The sequence below is a fragment of the Argopecten irradians genome, chromosome 15 (genome assembly GCF_041381155.1).
Source record: "Argopecten irradians isolate NY chromosome 15, Ai_NY, whole genome shotgun sequence".
Lineage (NCBI taxonomy): Eukaryota > Metazoa > Mollusca > Bivalvia > Pectinida > Pectinidae > Argopecten > Argopecten irradians.
Genome location: NC_091148.1, coordinates 14,315,399 through 14,332,755, shown reverse-complemented (window position 1 = coordinate 14,332,755; position 17,357 = coordinate 14,315,399). Strand labels below are relative to the sequence as shown.

The window sequence follows — 17,357 nt, the reverse complement described above, 5'->3', positions numbered from 1 at the left end:
TCAGTAAGTGTTATTATCTTATATATCATCCTCTTCATCTTCTTCTTTTCTTCTATTTCTTCTTCGTTGTCATCACCACAATGGAGGATTTAGACTACTTTGTCGTATGCAGCATTTACCAGTAAGTATCATTATCCAGTAAGTATCATTATCTTGTACATCCTCCTCTACTTTCTTTCTTTATTTATTTCCCTCTTTTTCTTCTTCTTCTTCGTCTCTTTTTTCTTCTTCTTTCTTCTTTCTTTCTATATTTTTATTTATTCATTTTTTCTTCTTCGTCTATTCTTCGTCTCTTCCTCTTCTTTTTCTTCTTCTTCGTCTCTTCTTCTTCGTCGTCGTCGTCGTTGTCGTCGTCAGCACACTAAATCTGTACTACTATGTATCAATTATATTAAATTACACTGTTAATCAATTTATTTTCGCGGACGATTATTTTCAAATATTTTACGGACAGTTACAATTCGCGAGACTGAATAACTGCGAAAAGGTACAAAAAAGTGTTTTACCTATAAAAAGTACACTAGAGCGTTTTAACTGAAAAGTTCAATAGAGCGTTTTACCTGTACAAAGTACAATAGAACGTTTTGCCTGTAAATCGCGAACATCAATCGTGTCGGAAATGAGTCTGAAAAAATAGTGTACTTATTATATCATATATATACATTATATATTTCATGACAATTATACATGACAATTATCTAGTCTACTTATGAAATATAAGACTACCAATCCCGCTATTCGTTATGTGAGCTTAGACAAAAGCAATTTAAGTGACACTTTAATCAAATGTAAGTAGTTTCATTTGCACAAAGTGCCACATTCTGAAAATAAGTTGTTGTTAGGCAACGATTGTGACGTCATTATAATGTGAGCACAAATAACGTCATTTCTCCAAAACATAATATGTTGCCCCATGAAATATGATTGAACATTCAAAACTACCCGCAGGGGAAAATACAGAATCTTCACCATGAGCCCAATTTCGTTGGTTGAGAAAAACTGAGTCTGTAGGGAAACATCACCTACCAACGGCCTATACATAAACTTTATATTCGATATGATTGAATGCGAAATTATGTGACAGAATTGAGTTTGCTAAAGATTGTGTATTATTGATATAATGATGTTATCAATAATATAATAAAACAATTCATTTCTTTCGTTTGATATAGATCTTTGATGAAAATTATTTCTTTATCAGTTACTAAAGCCATAATTGTGTTTAGTTTTCTTATGTCCTTTTGATTTTCTACAAATAGCGAGGAAAAAACACTCCACAAACATAAACCCATGTTTTCCTCTCAAAGGGACTGTACATTTGAATTTAGAGGTGTTACAAGTTATATGTATCATTGCGATTGCTCAAATAGAGAACATTTTCTTAAAAGAATAGTCACTAATCACCCTGTTGTTCATGTCTTTCAGTGCAAAATTCATCAAATTATTTGTGCTTTTTTTTACTTACTGGACCTATAACCAACCATTATTGGGACACAAAACAGAAAATAACACAAATTTGGCCTAAAATTATGAAACACTAAACGTTACGGCTTATCTATCAGTTATGAAATTGACATTTATTTTCATTATACTCCACATTTTACCCCTTGCCTGAGTGAATAATGACGTTTGCACCTAGCACAACTGACACACCATGCTGTGATTATGTAGTCACATAATCTGGTCTATTTTCATAACAAGCTATTAACTATTATCAGATTACTGTTCTGTCAGCGGATCACAATGACAGCCGAGACAATACCTTTATTAACAATACATGTAGGTATTGTTATCCAGCCACACCTGTCGACAGTACAGCACAATAGGCTGACAGGTGTTAATTTCTATCGGATACAGTGTGATTTTACATTAATGTATTTAATTCAAGACCATTTGCTCGATCGTATTGATTTCCTATTCTTAATATAGTTATCTCCCCTGCGGGTAGGTGTGGTATCGATTGTGAAGTCATTACTTTGTTAGCGAAAATTACGCCGTTTTCTTCAAACGATGTGACGTAAAAATCAATACCTATAGACAAGGAAAGATAACTCTGTACCATGCAAAAAAAATACAACAAAACAACGCTTGGACAGATATACTTCTTAAACTTTATATTTTTAACAATTCATATAAATATTTATCTATCTATTTATTTATCAATTATTTGGTAGATTTTCTTAGTTGCACAAGTAATGGCATTTATGTTTATAATTACTTTAGTATATTGTAGTATAAAAGCTTGTAACGAGCGTTTTCATTGGCTTGAATTTTTATCGTCCAACAAAGGAAAAAATGACGCTGTCATTTGTAACATCTCTTTTGATTGGCTGATATAACAGCGGAATGATTTCATAGCAAAAAAAATCCAAAATGAATTTGCAATGTTGAAAAAATATCATTAGTATGTTGAATTATAGAGATTAAGTTGAATGATTGTTTTGAATGTTATGTAAATCTAACGCATTTTATCTTTTACAACAAAGGAACCTATGAAAAATACAAAAATAAAAGAAAAATATCAATGGAAAAAAAAATATTGCAATATCCATGAACACATCTTTAGAATTGACATCTTGAAAATCAGCATATCATTTTCCATTCTTTTAGTAGTTATCTGTAATAATGTTAAACAGAAAGAAATGTGATTCCAACCATTTTAAGCCGTCGATTGCTGATTAATCAATATAATCAGTGGCAATTGTTAATTAATTAATTGATACAGGTAATTTACGTAATATCTTGATAATTAAGGGTCAGATTTGAACCCCAAAAAATATATTTTCGCCAAATTACTGTCATTTTTACACATGCTCTCGAGATCCGTGATCTTTCAGTGCTTGGTTAGTACCCCAGGTAGGTAAAACTAATTAATTTCTACAGTTGTTTAACAAAGATCAGTCAAATCCACCATTGCTATCAGAACACCAGGAAGTTAGACAACTATATCGAGAATGTGTTGACAACTTGATATTCATTTACACTTTCTGATCAATAACAAGAGAGGCGTGACTCTCTGGATTTGAGTTGGACAGTTCCTAACTCACAGCAGCATGGGTAGTAAGCTAAATACATATCTCATTACATATCTCATTACATATGTGTTTCATTTTTTTTTGAAATTAGTGTCTGAGTATGTTTGTGTAAGCCGTTTACTTTTTTATTGTATAAGTTGAATTTCATACCTAAATTCACAATTAATTTTTATCATCTTTGTGTAGGGTGTATTTTCAATTAATGCGCGTGTTTTACGCAATGATTAACAAATTATTTTCACATCTTTGTGTATTTTCTTTTAACGTTTATTTCGCTGCAGATTTTTGCAGATCCTTTTTTCACATCTCATATATTGCTATTTTTCAGAATTATCATCCAAAGAAGACATCAGAAACTCTCCTGACAAAGAAACGGGACTATATTACAACACTGAAAGTCAGGAATCCACACGCATGGCCAATACCAATCATTACAACCATACTTGGATAAATGCCATGGGATAATTATCAATATGACTATTTCTCTGGCGACTAAGTGCCACGGCCAATATCAATTATAAAGCCACATCGTTAGCTAGTGTGAATTGCCATCTATGCAACGGCACGCAAAAATTAACACGGATATACATGTCAGTCACGATGGAGACATGCAGCGAAATAGTTGGCTTTCGTCATCCGGGAACTATAGTTAATGTTGTATTCTGAACTCATTAATTTCTTATTCCACATATTAGACCGACCAATGCGCAGTTACGGAAGTGTGATTAAATGTTTAGAAAACAAAGGGATTTCACGCACCGGAAAAAGTCACCTGATAACCAAAGGAAGTCACAACATTGTGTGTGGGATTATAAACATATTTTTGTGGATTTAACATCAAGGAAGCAAATAGTATAGTTTAGTTCAGAAAAGTGTTAACCTCCTACTCAGGCTAAATAACAACTATTCATTTAGAGGCGACGTCACAGACGAACGGGATAATAAAACAGACTCTATAACTGAAATGAAGGAATAATTTTGAAACAAAAGCCAGAGAAGGAAACTAGAGATACTAGATAATGAAGCAGTCTATACCTGAATTGAAGGAATATTTTTAACCAAAAGCAGGAGGGAAACTATATGAAACTTTAACAGTGTACTGGGTTTCTGACTGTCCTAGCAGTATCGGTGATATCAAGGAGTTTGATAAATGTTCCTATAGACGTCATGTAAAAGAAGAACTAAATATTGAAACAGACTACACTAACAACTGACTCAGGGAATGTGTTTTTAAACAAAGTCACAGTATGAGGGAGTCTAGGTGAACATTTTACAGTTTAGAGGGTTCCAGACATTCATGGAAGTATCAACAATGTCGTAAATATTTAAATAAGTGGTCTAGCTGCTGCAATGAGCATTGAACTGATCAGCGACAATGTTTATATAGAATTTAGAATTCCCGACTCTCTTGGAAGTAATAATAATATGATAACGACTAGAGTGTTCTGCTATAATACGTATTGAGGTGACCAGCGTCAATTTATTGTTTTTCAGACTCCCCTGAAAGCTATGATGATAATGTCATAAAGACATAAGTGCTATGCTACAATAAGCATTGAACTGATCAGTGACAATGTTTATATAGGATTTCGGACTCTCTTGGAAGTAATGGTAACATTATATAACAATATCATAGAGACAATATATTACAATGCCTATTGAGCTGGCTAGCGTCATTTTTAAATGGTTTCAGACTCTTTTGGAAGAAATGATACTATAAAGACACGAGTGGTCTGCCACAATGAGTATTGTGCTGACCTGGGTATCTGTACAGGGTTTCGGACGCTCTTGGAAGTGACGGTTATATTATATAGACACGTGTGGTCTGCTACAGTGAATACTGACCAGGGTATCTGTACAGGGTTTCAGACTGTTTTGGAAGTGACTATAGTATCATAAAGACAAGAGTGCTCTGCTACAATGAGTATTGAGTTGACCAGCGTGGGGGTACCCACCACTAGATTCAGGTCGTTTGGTACGACCGACAACACAATCGAAAATGAACTCTCATTCAGGTTCGACTTAACAAATTATTACAATGTTTGTAGATTTCAACGGGACAGTATTACGTTTAAGAGTTTTGTGCATTCTCACCTGAAGGCTTTATTGGAAATGCTGCCTCTCATAGGGGTGATATACAACGCTTGTGTCATGGTTGACATACAGTTACGCTGTGATTTATGCTCTTTAACTTTTTCTATACATTTGACAGCAGCAATTATCCACTGCGGTCTACTCATATTTCTTTTGTTTTCAAGAATCCGAGCCAAACTTTCGGGATTTTACCCTCTGTTTTCGGTTTTGACATTAGTCGCTGTGATATTATGGGATGCATCGACCTACCTGGCAGAATATACCCTTATTTGGATACTGTTAATGTTCTTTGTGGCTATGACAACCTTGTCTGGCCCTTTCTTCCTCTCCGTGTTTATCTGTATCACTTTAAGCTCGTGCTTCTTTTTAATTCAGGGGATTAACATACATGCTCAAAATCACCAATGGACTCAGGTAAGTGATTAAAAATTTTGCATTTTAAAGGTACATTATTAACTGAAACATTTTAAAATATTTTTTAAGATTATCATAATTTAAATTCTATCCACATGTATTGTAACACAACAGATGAAACTTAATTTGTATTGGCTTATCGTATAGCCGCATAGTTTCGCGTGGAGGATAATTTCGCGTGGAGGATAATTTCGCGTGGAGGATATTTTCGCGTGGAGGATATTTTCAAGTTGAGAATATTTTCCCGTGGAGGATATTTTCACATGGAAGATATTTTCACGTGGAGGATATTTTGCATTGAGGGTCTTTTCACGGGGAGGGTATTTTCACTGGGAGGGTATTTTCACGTGGAGGATATTTTCGCGTAGGAGGATATTTTCACGTGGAGGATATTTTCGCGTGGAGGATATTTTCGCGTTGTGGGTCTTTTCACGGGGAGGGTATTTTCACTGGGAGGGTATTTTCACGTGGAGGATATTTCCGCGGGGAGGATATTTTCGCGTGGAGGATATTTTCACGTGGAGGATATTTTCACGCGGAGGATATTTTCACGCAGAGGATATTTTCACGGGGAGGGTATTTTCACGAGCAGGATATTTTCATGTGGAGGATATTTTCGCGATCCCAAATGACACGGATTTGATCGCAAGTTATTGAGAAATGGTTTAATCATACTGTATTCTGCATCTGCACACTACATAGTTATATGCACTTGCACTTGTGAAGTCATGTGTTTGCAAGCGAAACGACATGAATGGCGTTCACAAAGTAATGACGTCTCAAAGAACTTAACTCTGTAATATGCAAAGACGGAATAATACGTTGAAAGCCAGATTGCGAAAATTGAAAACCTTTTAAATGAATTTTTGTCGTTTTCAGGTATAACCGCGAAAAAATACCCATGTTGATAATAGCTTACATACAGTATATTATCCTATATATATTGTGTTTGTGATTAAAGGGTTTTTTTCATAAACGATCAAATTATAATGGACGTGCTTATGATTACGCCACCAATAACTTTCGAAATGTTTTACTTCACCTGAGACGAAGTCTTGAGTGACCTTTTCTAATCGCCTTTTGTCCGTCGTCCTGTGTCTGTAATCGATTTACAAATCGATAAAATCACTGACTGATTTCAAGATCCTAATTTATGCAAAGGGCAAATATATAGTGTTTATATGTCTGTTTTATTCTGTATCAGAACTCTTAGATCAGATGAACGTTAAGATCCACTGACCGGTTATTATTAATATATAATAAGCGTGAGTGTTATGAAAGTTATATTTTTCTTTTATTACAGATAACCATGAGCGTTCTTGTGTTTCTTTGTTTGATGTGTCAGGGTTTTGCGTCTCATTTTTCCTTAGAAAATGAATACTTGATGGATTTCCTTGAATATCTCAGATTTTCCAAATACGAAAAAATTGTTTCAGAGGAACAAGTCGTTAAGGTAAGATTTAGTTGTCTGTCACCATTTTATTATCTTTGGTTTCGCGAATCTAAGCTGTTGAGATTAACTTAGTTCATCTCCGGCAGTATTGACGTCTGGCATAGTTTACTGCATCCTTGATATTCCAGGAGGTACTTCAACTACCGTTACTATATCGCAATGAACAACTGACCACAATTAACAGGGAATATCCATTCTGATCTGTCAGTTACGTCCATAATTTTACTCCGTCAGTAGTGACGGAGTGAAACGAAGGAAGCAACTCTGATGGATCAGAAAAGGAAAATTTTGAAAACGGGTCACAAATATGAAATTATTTTCGGTGCTATAACATCTCATTAAGGATTAACTTGAATAGAATTTTTTATGTTATGGTAGATACAACACAAAACTCTGAGTGTATTCTAAATAAACAGCGAAGCAGCGGTTTATGATGAGAGTACACTCAGATTTTTGCGTTATATCTTCATGTTATAAAAAAATCTATTCAAATTAATCCTTATATTTCAATTTAAAATTCATTTTGGGACTTGTCTAAAAAATCATTACGCCGTCATCTCAGCCAATCACAAGCAACGTTACATACTGCGACGCCATTTTTTCCTTTAGTGGCTGATAAAGTAAATTTTTAAGCCAATGAAAGTGCTCGTAACAAGCAAAATTGAATTATTTGGATTTAAATTTATATTGATCAGGTCAGTTTATATCATCCAACAATAAATTTTAATTTTAGTTGGAAAAAATTCTTCGAGCAAGCGTCACCGTTAGCCTCAAATCGGAATGGAGACACATAATTACATGTGGATCAAAACAATGACATAGGATATTCTGTTTAAATCATGTAAAAAAAACTACAAACAACACTTATCCTAAAATATGCTAATACAAATTGTATTAATCGTATAGTCTAGTATTTTCTTGGATAAGGCAATTTCAATTTGTGACAAAACATATTTTCAAATACAATGTATTATGAATATCACATTTGAACACAAAAATGATAATATATTTGCCGGTTTTTACGATAACGTTGATGTTTACAAAAATCTACAAAGTCCTCAAAAAGTAATTTTACTAGATGACATTACAAAATAAAACATATTTTGAACAATGTTTTGTATTTGTAGACCAGAATAATGGCAGCATCGTTTCCGAAGTACATAGCTGAGGAAATCACCCAAGCATTTGATAACTACTCCAATGGGACGTTTAGGAAGATGTATATCTCGAAAAGTGACAATGTCACGTACGTACTGTAATGTATTAGACATAGCCTTGTAATACATGTATATGACGATGAACAGAGAACGGTGTCTATTTCAAGGCCAGATTGTTCGAAAGATGATTAGCTTTAAAGGCCCACTACCTTTCCTAACTGGCATTTTATTTTTAAAATGGGAATGTAAAACGGGATCGATAATTTTGTAGAGTCGCAACAATTATCAACTTACCGTTCATACTCCACGTGCCATCACCTTCTGAACAATTTGATGAAAATAAATCAAATGTTAATTTTTCATAACGCGCGTTATCTTATGTTTCCCGCCGTAGTCCTCATCTTAGACCACCAGTATGTATAATTTCTGATGTTATTAACGCTTTTTATGAAACCTTCTTGTTTTGCTCTGGACAGGTACTTGGCCTTTAATCACTTCATTAGTGAATTTTTTATATCTTATTTGTTGCAAAGCTTGTGAATATATTAATATCCCAGACATTTTATCAGTTTGTTTTTATTATTGTCTCATAATCCAATGCTAAATTAAAACCGCTATTGTTGAATTCCACGGTATTTGTGATTTACTTAACTCATATCTATCATCTATTAAATGCTGCAATCGTTTGAGACTTAATTAATCATTTATATACTAAACTGTAACCATGGTTACTAACAATTCGTCATCTGCTGCTGTGATTATACTTTACGGATGTCACGATTATTTCAATTGTCGTGAAGTTCAGGGAACTTATATAGAACTGATCAGATATACCCTTACGTTTGCGTACAATAGCATCATTATACGCATGAAAATTTCTAATAATAGAAATGTGAAGCGAATGAATGAAGAAATTTGTTGTACGAACCAAAAACAACATTGGTGATATATACACTGAAATAAATGCAATATCATGCGTCCAGTTTGATGACAATGTATACTTATCATTAAAATAGATAGATTATTAAGATTCTTAATTATGTCTAATTGCTTTGTCCTCTATGGTAATTATTGATATAAAAATTCAAACAAAGTTATATTAGAGAGATAGCTACACTAAACATTTTCACTTGAGATGAAAATAAAGTACGATTTATATTTTCTGTTAATTTATATTATCATAATTTCTCTCTAGTTACATTTTCACACCTTATTAACTGTATTTGGATTTTGTAAATACGTGTTGCTGTTTTCCTCACCTTATTGCACTTAAATAATTAACCCCTAGAATTCCAAAATGGACTGGTCCAGTCTTTCATTTAGAAGAGTCTAAATGTGTCTTTAGCGGTGAATGGGTTTATGTAGTGAGTGTACTTAGATGTCGTAGACTCGAATCGTGTTGCTATTTTATCGTTGTGTTTGATTTCATTCTTAACGTTTTTAATCCAAGTATCACGTTCGTATTTTAATCAAATTACTATGTTTAATGGTTTGTTTCTCTTTGTAGTATTGTTTTTGCGGATATAGTCGGATTCACAGCCATTTCGTCTTTTTATAGTGCAGAGCGGCTAATCAAAATGTTAAACGATATTTTCATCGCTTTTGATAGGATTGCAGACGTAAGTTCATCATTTACAGAATTTATTGTATTTTATATAATGGAAATAATTCACGAACCACGTGATACCTGATAAGGTTTGTGCGGGACTATTGTTTCTATTGGTGATGAAATGAAGCTTAAAGATGATATCCCGCGCTAACGTCATTTCAGTGGGAAGATTACAAAGCGTTACAATGTACATTCCATCACCACTGGAAATGCTAGTACCGCTTAAACGGTAGCGGGTATCAAGATTTATTGCTTATCAATTTTACATATATATGGTGATTAATTTGTTTGGTTCATTAACATCGTTATGATTTTATAGAAAAAAGGATTCCATGGTTTTTAAGTAATTTTTAAGGGTTAATTTTGAAATGCTGTTTTGAATATATGACACAATGATCAGACAGTACTCTCATTGAAAAAAACTTCGCGAGCAGTTTCTGGTTATATGTGTGTTATATATACATGACCATACTTGCCAACTGACTGAGATTCCAATGGGGTAATTCCACGTGTTTCAACTTTCAACTTCAATGAAGTCTACTTAGTAACCCCCTATGAAGAAATTAAAGGTTGATTGTTTTTTGACCTGTTCTTTCTGATGGTATAGTCAGAATCTTGACATTTTGAATAGTTTTTAAAAGAATTTGGACTTGTTATAATTGCCTAAAACAGGGGTTCAAAATCAGGAGTCTCCCTCCATAATAGGGAGGGTTGGAAGGTGTGTTCATGACATAAAATCATATTTATATTTGTTTTTTATTCAATAAATTATAGATAATCTCGTAAAATTACCAATTTTTGAGGGACTATTTTTTTCTGTGAAACCATTATACCGTTGTATTAGCCAATCTGATGCGTGGCTGCAAACAGAAACGCCATTTTTACTTTTTATGCAGATAAAGTAGTTTTTAAGCCAATGAAATCTGAACACAAAGCGTACTATTTTCGAAACCGTTTGCCAATGTCCCATGAGTCCTAGAAAATGTTGATCCCGCAAAAATAGCCGTCTATACAGCAACAACTTTGTTTCCATAGCGATATCACCAGCTGCGGCTGAAGATCCTCGGTGACTGTTACTACTGTATCTGTGGGGTACCGGAACCACAGGAGGATCACGCCTACCTGTCCGTGTGTATGGGGTTCGGTATTATCAACGCCATCAAGTGAGTAGATTTACAACAGGCCTCCGTGTTATTAGCAGTGAGTGGATCTGCAACCAATCTCTAGGATATTAAAATTGTTACTAAAAAATTCTTGATTACTTTAGCCTGTAGACATGCACAATCTATGTTCCGTAGTCTAGTAATATCGTCAACACAATGCCAATGCAATTAAGGGTATTTCTTCTTCTTGCTGTAAATATGTCAAAGTCGAAGAAGTCGAATATCGTTAGGGCACATCGGATGTTGTCAACAATGTTAAAGTTTAATGGTTGTAGTTTGTAGTTTCATTGCGTCTAATGTTTTATGCACTCATTGTCAATAAATGTACTGTTTGGTTATGAATTTGAAATTTTATTTCAATTCATTTTTAATTCAGAGTTTACTTGTCGGTGTTTTTTACCAGGAAAATTTCCACAAAAGTAACAATGCGCGTAGGAATACATACCGGAAGTGTATTAAGTGGCATCCTTGGTCTCAGCCAATGGCAGTTCGATGTTCTTGGGCAGGATGTGAAAATAGCAAATCTAATGGAAAGTTCCGGAATTCCAGGGTAAGTTACTCACTCTATCTCACAGAATGGTGAACAAACTATCATTATACTGTACTAGCATTTGAATTGTAGGAAAATGTATTTTGTAAACAATTTCGGGTTCTTTTTCAAAATCTGACATCAGTTTATGTGTCAAAATTGTATGCAAATCGAAATTTTGAGTTTATGTCGAGGTATCGAAGTCGGTATTAGTAAGGGAGTCGGGATGCGAGTTAAAATATACTTATTTTGTTATCAATGAAACCAAAATTCAATAAATATTTCACTTTTTGTAGATAATGGTTCTCAACTTTTTTTTACAGGAAGGTACATATAACTCACGTGACTCGTGAATTGCTAAGCAAAGACTACGTCATAACCCCAAGTAAAGCAGGAGAGAAAGTGGAATTTCTTAAACGTATTGGTATACGTACATTCTTCATAGCACAAGCCCATAACCATCAGGTAAATACATATATATATATAGGGATTTGTCTCTGTTTAGTATGACTTCATTTAGAAAAACAACACCTATAACATAAAATTATATTATACTTAAAGTTATATTGCATGCAAATTTCACTGTAACGATATGTCACTTAAACATCTGATATTTGAACATTGACACGTAAATTGATGATTAAGCTCCCCAAAAGGACATGTAAGCCTATAAGATAACCGATTTCTCGAAACAAACGTGCAGACTTTAGTCAAAACTTAAGTTTTTCTCCTTATGTTATTTATATGAAAATTTATGACTAAAGTCAGTTTTTGACTTAAGTTTGTTTCGAGAAATCGGGGATAGGGATGATATATTCCTGGTTTTGAATAAAGCGCCTTCAATCACCGCTATGTTCACCGACTTCGGGTTTTGTCGGATTCCGAACCGTATCACGTGACTGCCGTTCAACACGACCTGCATGTGATGAGCCAGCAGGTAACTAGCGCACATGTGTTTGTTTACGTTTTCCTTCTGGCTAATATGAGCAAATCATGCAGGTATATGTCCACAGTATGAGTATTGGAAACATCTAATTCACACATTGCCGTAAAATATTGTGTGTAATGTGCGAGCATTATTTTCTATGTAGACCCAGTCTGCTGAGGTCGATCACATGTTTTTTTATGAAAATTTGTTAACATTTTCTCTTGGTTTCACAACTCTTTTGAGGTATTTGAGCTTGAAATATACCATCCGTGCAAATTTGCTGGCCGAAAATAGAATAATTCTGTATTATGAGAGTGAATGTAGTCTCGATCCTGCTGAATTTTTGTTCTAAATTTCTAACGATAGAACAATATACAAAACTATTGTATTTTTACAAATGCCAACTAATTTTTGTTATTTCCCAGGATCGTTTCTATACGTAATTATCATGTTTTGCCATATTTTCGCCCGTAAAAAATCAATAAATAGGCCAAAAAGGAAATGAAAACCCATGTCAATTTCACAATATTTGTATATGATATACCCTAGGATATATACTTTTCAAATATCATAAAAAAACTTGGGATCCTCGATCAAATTTTCACAATTTCGTAAGCTTGAAATTTGTAACTCGCAACCCTACCCTAACTATTCATCCAGTTCTGAAATGGGACATATTTGAATAGTTTTTTGAAAATCATGCCGTAAACAAACACAAAAAAAAAAAAAAAAAAAAAAAAAAAAAAAAAAAACACCAGTGATATTATATCTGGTTTATGTCTGTTTGATTTTATGATTAACTGCAAATATCCGTATGCGATTTTTTAGAATTTCGGAATTTAGGTCCGGACGGGTTCCCTCTTATCATTTATTGCAACGAACGTTACTCCTGTGTTTGAAAATTCATCCCCATTTACGACAGGGACCGCAAAAACCTCAGAGATATCTAATTTTCACTTCATTGATTTTATTTTATTTATTTAATGATTTTAAATATTCAATATTATACATAGACAATTTTCATCTATTGATAAAATATCCAAGTGGATTATCGTGGCGTAACTGAATTCAAAACAACCTCCGCAGCTTCCGCTATAGCGCCATTTGGCACGCTTTTCAAAAGTATTCCGCTTAATGCATGTAATGGGTTATTACGTGCTGTAGTTGTTAAGCCGCTCGCCTTTCACCTAGCCGGACTGGGTTCGATCCCTGGCACAGGCGTAAAATGTTCTGAGGTCACCTACCCGATTACGTGGGTTTTCGCCGGGCACTCCGACTGTTTTACTCCCACTCTAAGACTCCTCGCGCGCTTACTTACGGGTCATCGAAAGTGATTTGCATAACTTGTTTCGCAATCGATGTAAATTAACCAAAGTTTATTTATCGTCTTTATTACCTCTATTACGAAGCGTAATAATATCTATATATGTAAATGTTTATATATATATATATATATATATTACTATTTATGGACTATTTATAAGTGTATGTTTAGTTTAATTAATTAATAAATGAAAAATATACCTCAGAAAATATATGTTGCAAAACCCTCGGTAAGCCTCGGGTTTACTACATTTTGTGACCCTCGGGTAGAATATCCCTATCCTTCATATCCACATATGAAAGAGTCTTTAATTACCACCTATAAGTATATGAAATAACCGAAAGTCTGAATGGGAATGCAAGTATACGTTAAAACAGATTCTGTTTATACTTAGAAGCTCATACCCTAACTGATCTCGCTACACTTTCCCGTAAATCCACACCCATTCTGTAAAACTGCAGATACCGTTTGCGTCTAAGTATTTCTCTTGTTAATCTTTCCCCGTACTGAGTGTAGACTAGTCCGCTAAACCTGCCTATGTTATAAGGTTGGGTTTTTTTTGTTTTTTTTTGTTTTGTTTTGTTTTTCTCCTATAAAGTCAGCTCGCGATACCTCTTAAAAATGTGAAATCGTAGGACAGATTTTGCCTACGCTACTTCAGCGGCATATTTCTAATACATCGTCAATGCAATGCCGGGAAAACGTACACATATCTATTCATTGGGATTTTATGTACTCCGCTGCCCTCATGTTACATCCTATTTATGAAAGTAAACAGCTTTGCACAATGAAATATTCCGGTTTTACTAAAAAAAAAAAAAAACACCTGTAGTTGAGAGGTAAACAAAATGCTAGCCACTCATATTTGATATAGTGGAATCATGGTCGGCATACACGACATGTTGTCAAATATTAATTAAGGATTAAAGTCTCTTTCTGGTGGTTCTATCGAAGGATAAAGTTGTGTAGGGTATCGATATTTGGAATGGGCCGCGAAGCGGTCCATGAAACAAATATCGATACCCTACTCAACTTTATCCTTCGATAGAACCACCAGAAAGAGACTTTAATCCTTATATTTACAGTCTTAACTATTATTTTCATAGCTCAAAATTTACCCTTATTAGTGTTTATGGCATTTATAAGACTAAAATTGAATTATATCGTTTGGTTCCGACAGGCATTTGGAACAGCCACTCAAAGTTGCGGAAATTCCCGCCAATTTATCAATGAACATACAAATAAAATGAGTTCCGTCTGATGAAGCATATATATGGGGTTATCCCGGTATGAAACTATAAATCGTTTTATTTATCTGTTGTTAAAAACACCATGGTGCAAAGCACTTTGGTTTTAATCTTTTACTTCGTATGATTACACACGCTTACACAATTCATAACGTGGCAGGATATTTAACGTAGTTGTGACGCGGCGTCCGATTCAAACCGCCTGTGTCAAGGAGGTGTGACAAACAGAGAGTTTCTTCAATTTTGTGATCACTTGAGTTCTACTTAATCAGTTCACGTTTGAAATTACTTGAATACACGGATGTTTACATAGTTCCATGTCATTATTTCCGGATTTTGGAGATTTTCAAATGTATCGGACGTCGTTTCGAGGAACATGTACAAACACAGGTAGGCCCACTACTGTAAACGTTTACCGCTCTCAAAATATTAGCTTATATTTATATTGTTGTTTCAAACACTTCAATAAATATTAGAGATATCTATTACAAGTATTGTAAAGCTACAATTGTAGGATTCCGTTTCATTCATATTTCGAAACACCCAAACGTACATTGTGTATGTAAGGCCTACTCTCGCCGATTCAAAGTAGATAACGTACAGGACTTGTCTGTCCCCAGAGGCGAACAAAAATGCATTATCGTGCTAGGTCGTTTTGGTTAAACTTATGCAACTCAAAGACTGATGTTGTCCTAACATATTTTATCCATTTGCGTACAACCAAAGATGTTAAAAATACAAATAGGATGTAGATCTACATGTTGTAGCGAAAAACACAGACTCATTGCACCGACACACAACATGTAAACATTGCGACGTCATCGGAATGTGCAAAAGTGTACATTGTACAACAGTGTTTATTTATAATACTCACGGAAGCATTGCTCAAAGAGGTACGGTAGTAACATAAACAATGTAGCTTTTCTACATTTGTATTTACACACGTACATGTATATGTGTTAAAACCTATTTTGATACATGTACATGTTCATCGAACGTACGTTCGGTACTGAAAACACCAAAAGTTTCTGATTTGGACCATCATAAATTCATCCGCACGGCTCCAAATTGCGCGTGACATACTCAATCTATCGAGAAATAAAGTTGAGTAGCCTTTGGTTGAAATCAACGGGGTTTATACTATCAATTCACCACTGTTGTCAAATATTAAAATCGAATACGACCATCGCTGGTACCGCATTACTTTCGCCATTATTCATGCATATACATGTAGCCCACTATAGGTTTATACGGCGCTAGCATTTTGTTTGCCTCTCAACTACACGTATGGTGACATGACAAAGAGCACAAATATGGCAAAAGTATACATATTTACATGATTTTAGAGAAAGAGAGGGAGAGGGGGAGGAAGGGAAGGGGAAGGATTTGTTTATTTTAACATATGTAGATAATTTCTTAATTCATTGATATACTTAAGCATTAGTCTCAATATCTTTTGGCGTGATGAAGTCATAGACAAAAACGGAAGGACATTGTTCATAAATGCTATGTAATATCTGAACGGTAATGTGGATCACCTGGTCAATTTACAGTATCAAATCACAATCTGTTGACGTCAACGAAACCACAGGTTTATAAAAACTATATAATTATGATTTCATGTTGCAAATGTTTCCCTATATATTCCATTTTAATTAATCTTGTTAGCTGTTTGCGATCTCCGAGTACTTCTCTTTCTCATTCGTTGCTATACAATATTGTTCTTTATTACTGTATAAAAATCGATATAGGTTTCAGTTTTCAGTTTCGCTGCGGTAGTAATTTGTGGTTATTGAAACACGGAAATGTCTTTACAGTGTCTGATCATTGTTTCTTTACTAGAATGACGACAACGAAGAAGATAACAACGAGATTATACACTCAAATGGAGAGGAAAGCCTCTCTGAGGTTTCCGAACACTCTCCGTCGTCTTTGTAAGTTTTGTTTTTCTTTTTTTAATTTTGTTAAAGATGCTCCACCGCCGACAGAGCATAAATGATACCCATCATTTGAACAATAATTGGTGTTTTACCGTGTATACATATGTCTAATTAACACAAAAAATAATTCAAAATGATTTATTTTGCTTTCGGTGTATGCGCAATCAGTACTGCATTCCATATAGGACATAGTGCCACGGAATTTTTTCGGGATGCAATTAATTATTTTTGATATTTTTATCTTGAAGTAAAATTTGAAGGTCAAACTTTTCAATGGTGGTAATGGTGTAAAGTGAGTAACTTTTGTAACTGAAAAAATACTAAATCGTCTGCTACTGTTTTTGATAAAGAAAAATTACCATTTTTCAGCGGTGGAGCATCATTAATATGTTATGCTATACCAATTGAATCATTTTCAGTCAATAGTATCTATTCTATTTTGTTTTACTTTGTTTATATCTCAA

At 34.2% G+C, this 17,357-nt stretch overlaps 1 protein-coding gene across 1 annotated transcript in view; it reads left to right on the top strand.

Annotated features, from left to right (window-relative positions):
- The first annotated feature begins 3,369 nt into the window (after nucleotides 1-3,369).
- LOC138309398 (adenylate cyclase type 3-like) overlaps nucleotides 3,370-17,357 on the top strand; it is a 30,381-nt gene continuing 16,393 nt past the window's right edge. Inside the window, exons 1-8 of the mRNA XM_069250589.1 lie at nucleotides 3,370-5,543; nucleotides 6,847-6,996; nucleotides 8,124-8,242; nucleotides 9,661-9,772; nucleotides 10,798-10,925; nucleotides 11,329-11,475; nucleotides 11,778-11,919; nucleotides 16,796-16,887. Of these exons, the coding sequence (XP_069106690.1) occupies nucleotides 4,956-5,543; nucleotides 6,847-6,996; nucleotides 8,124-8,242; nucleotides 9,661-9,772; nucleotides 10,798-10,925; nucleotides 11,329-11,475; nucleotides 11,778-11,919; nucleotides 16,796-16,887 (1,478 nt within the window). The 5' untranslated portion in view covers nucleotides 3,370-4,955. The remainder of the gene's footprint in view (nucleotides 5,544-6,846; nucleotides 6,997-8,123; nucleotides 8,243-9,660; nucleotides 9,773-10,797; nucleotides 10,926-11,328; nucleotides 11,476-11,777; nucleotides 11,920-16,795; nucleotides 16,888-17,357) is intronic.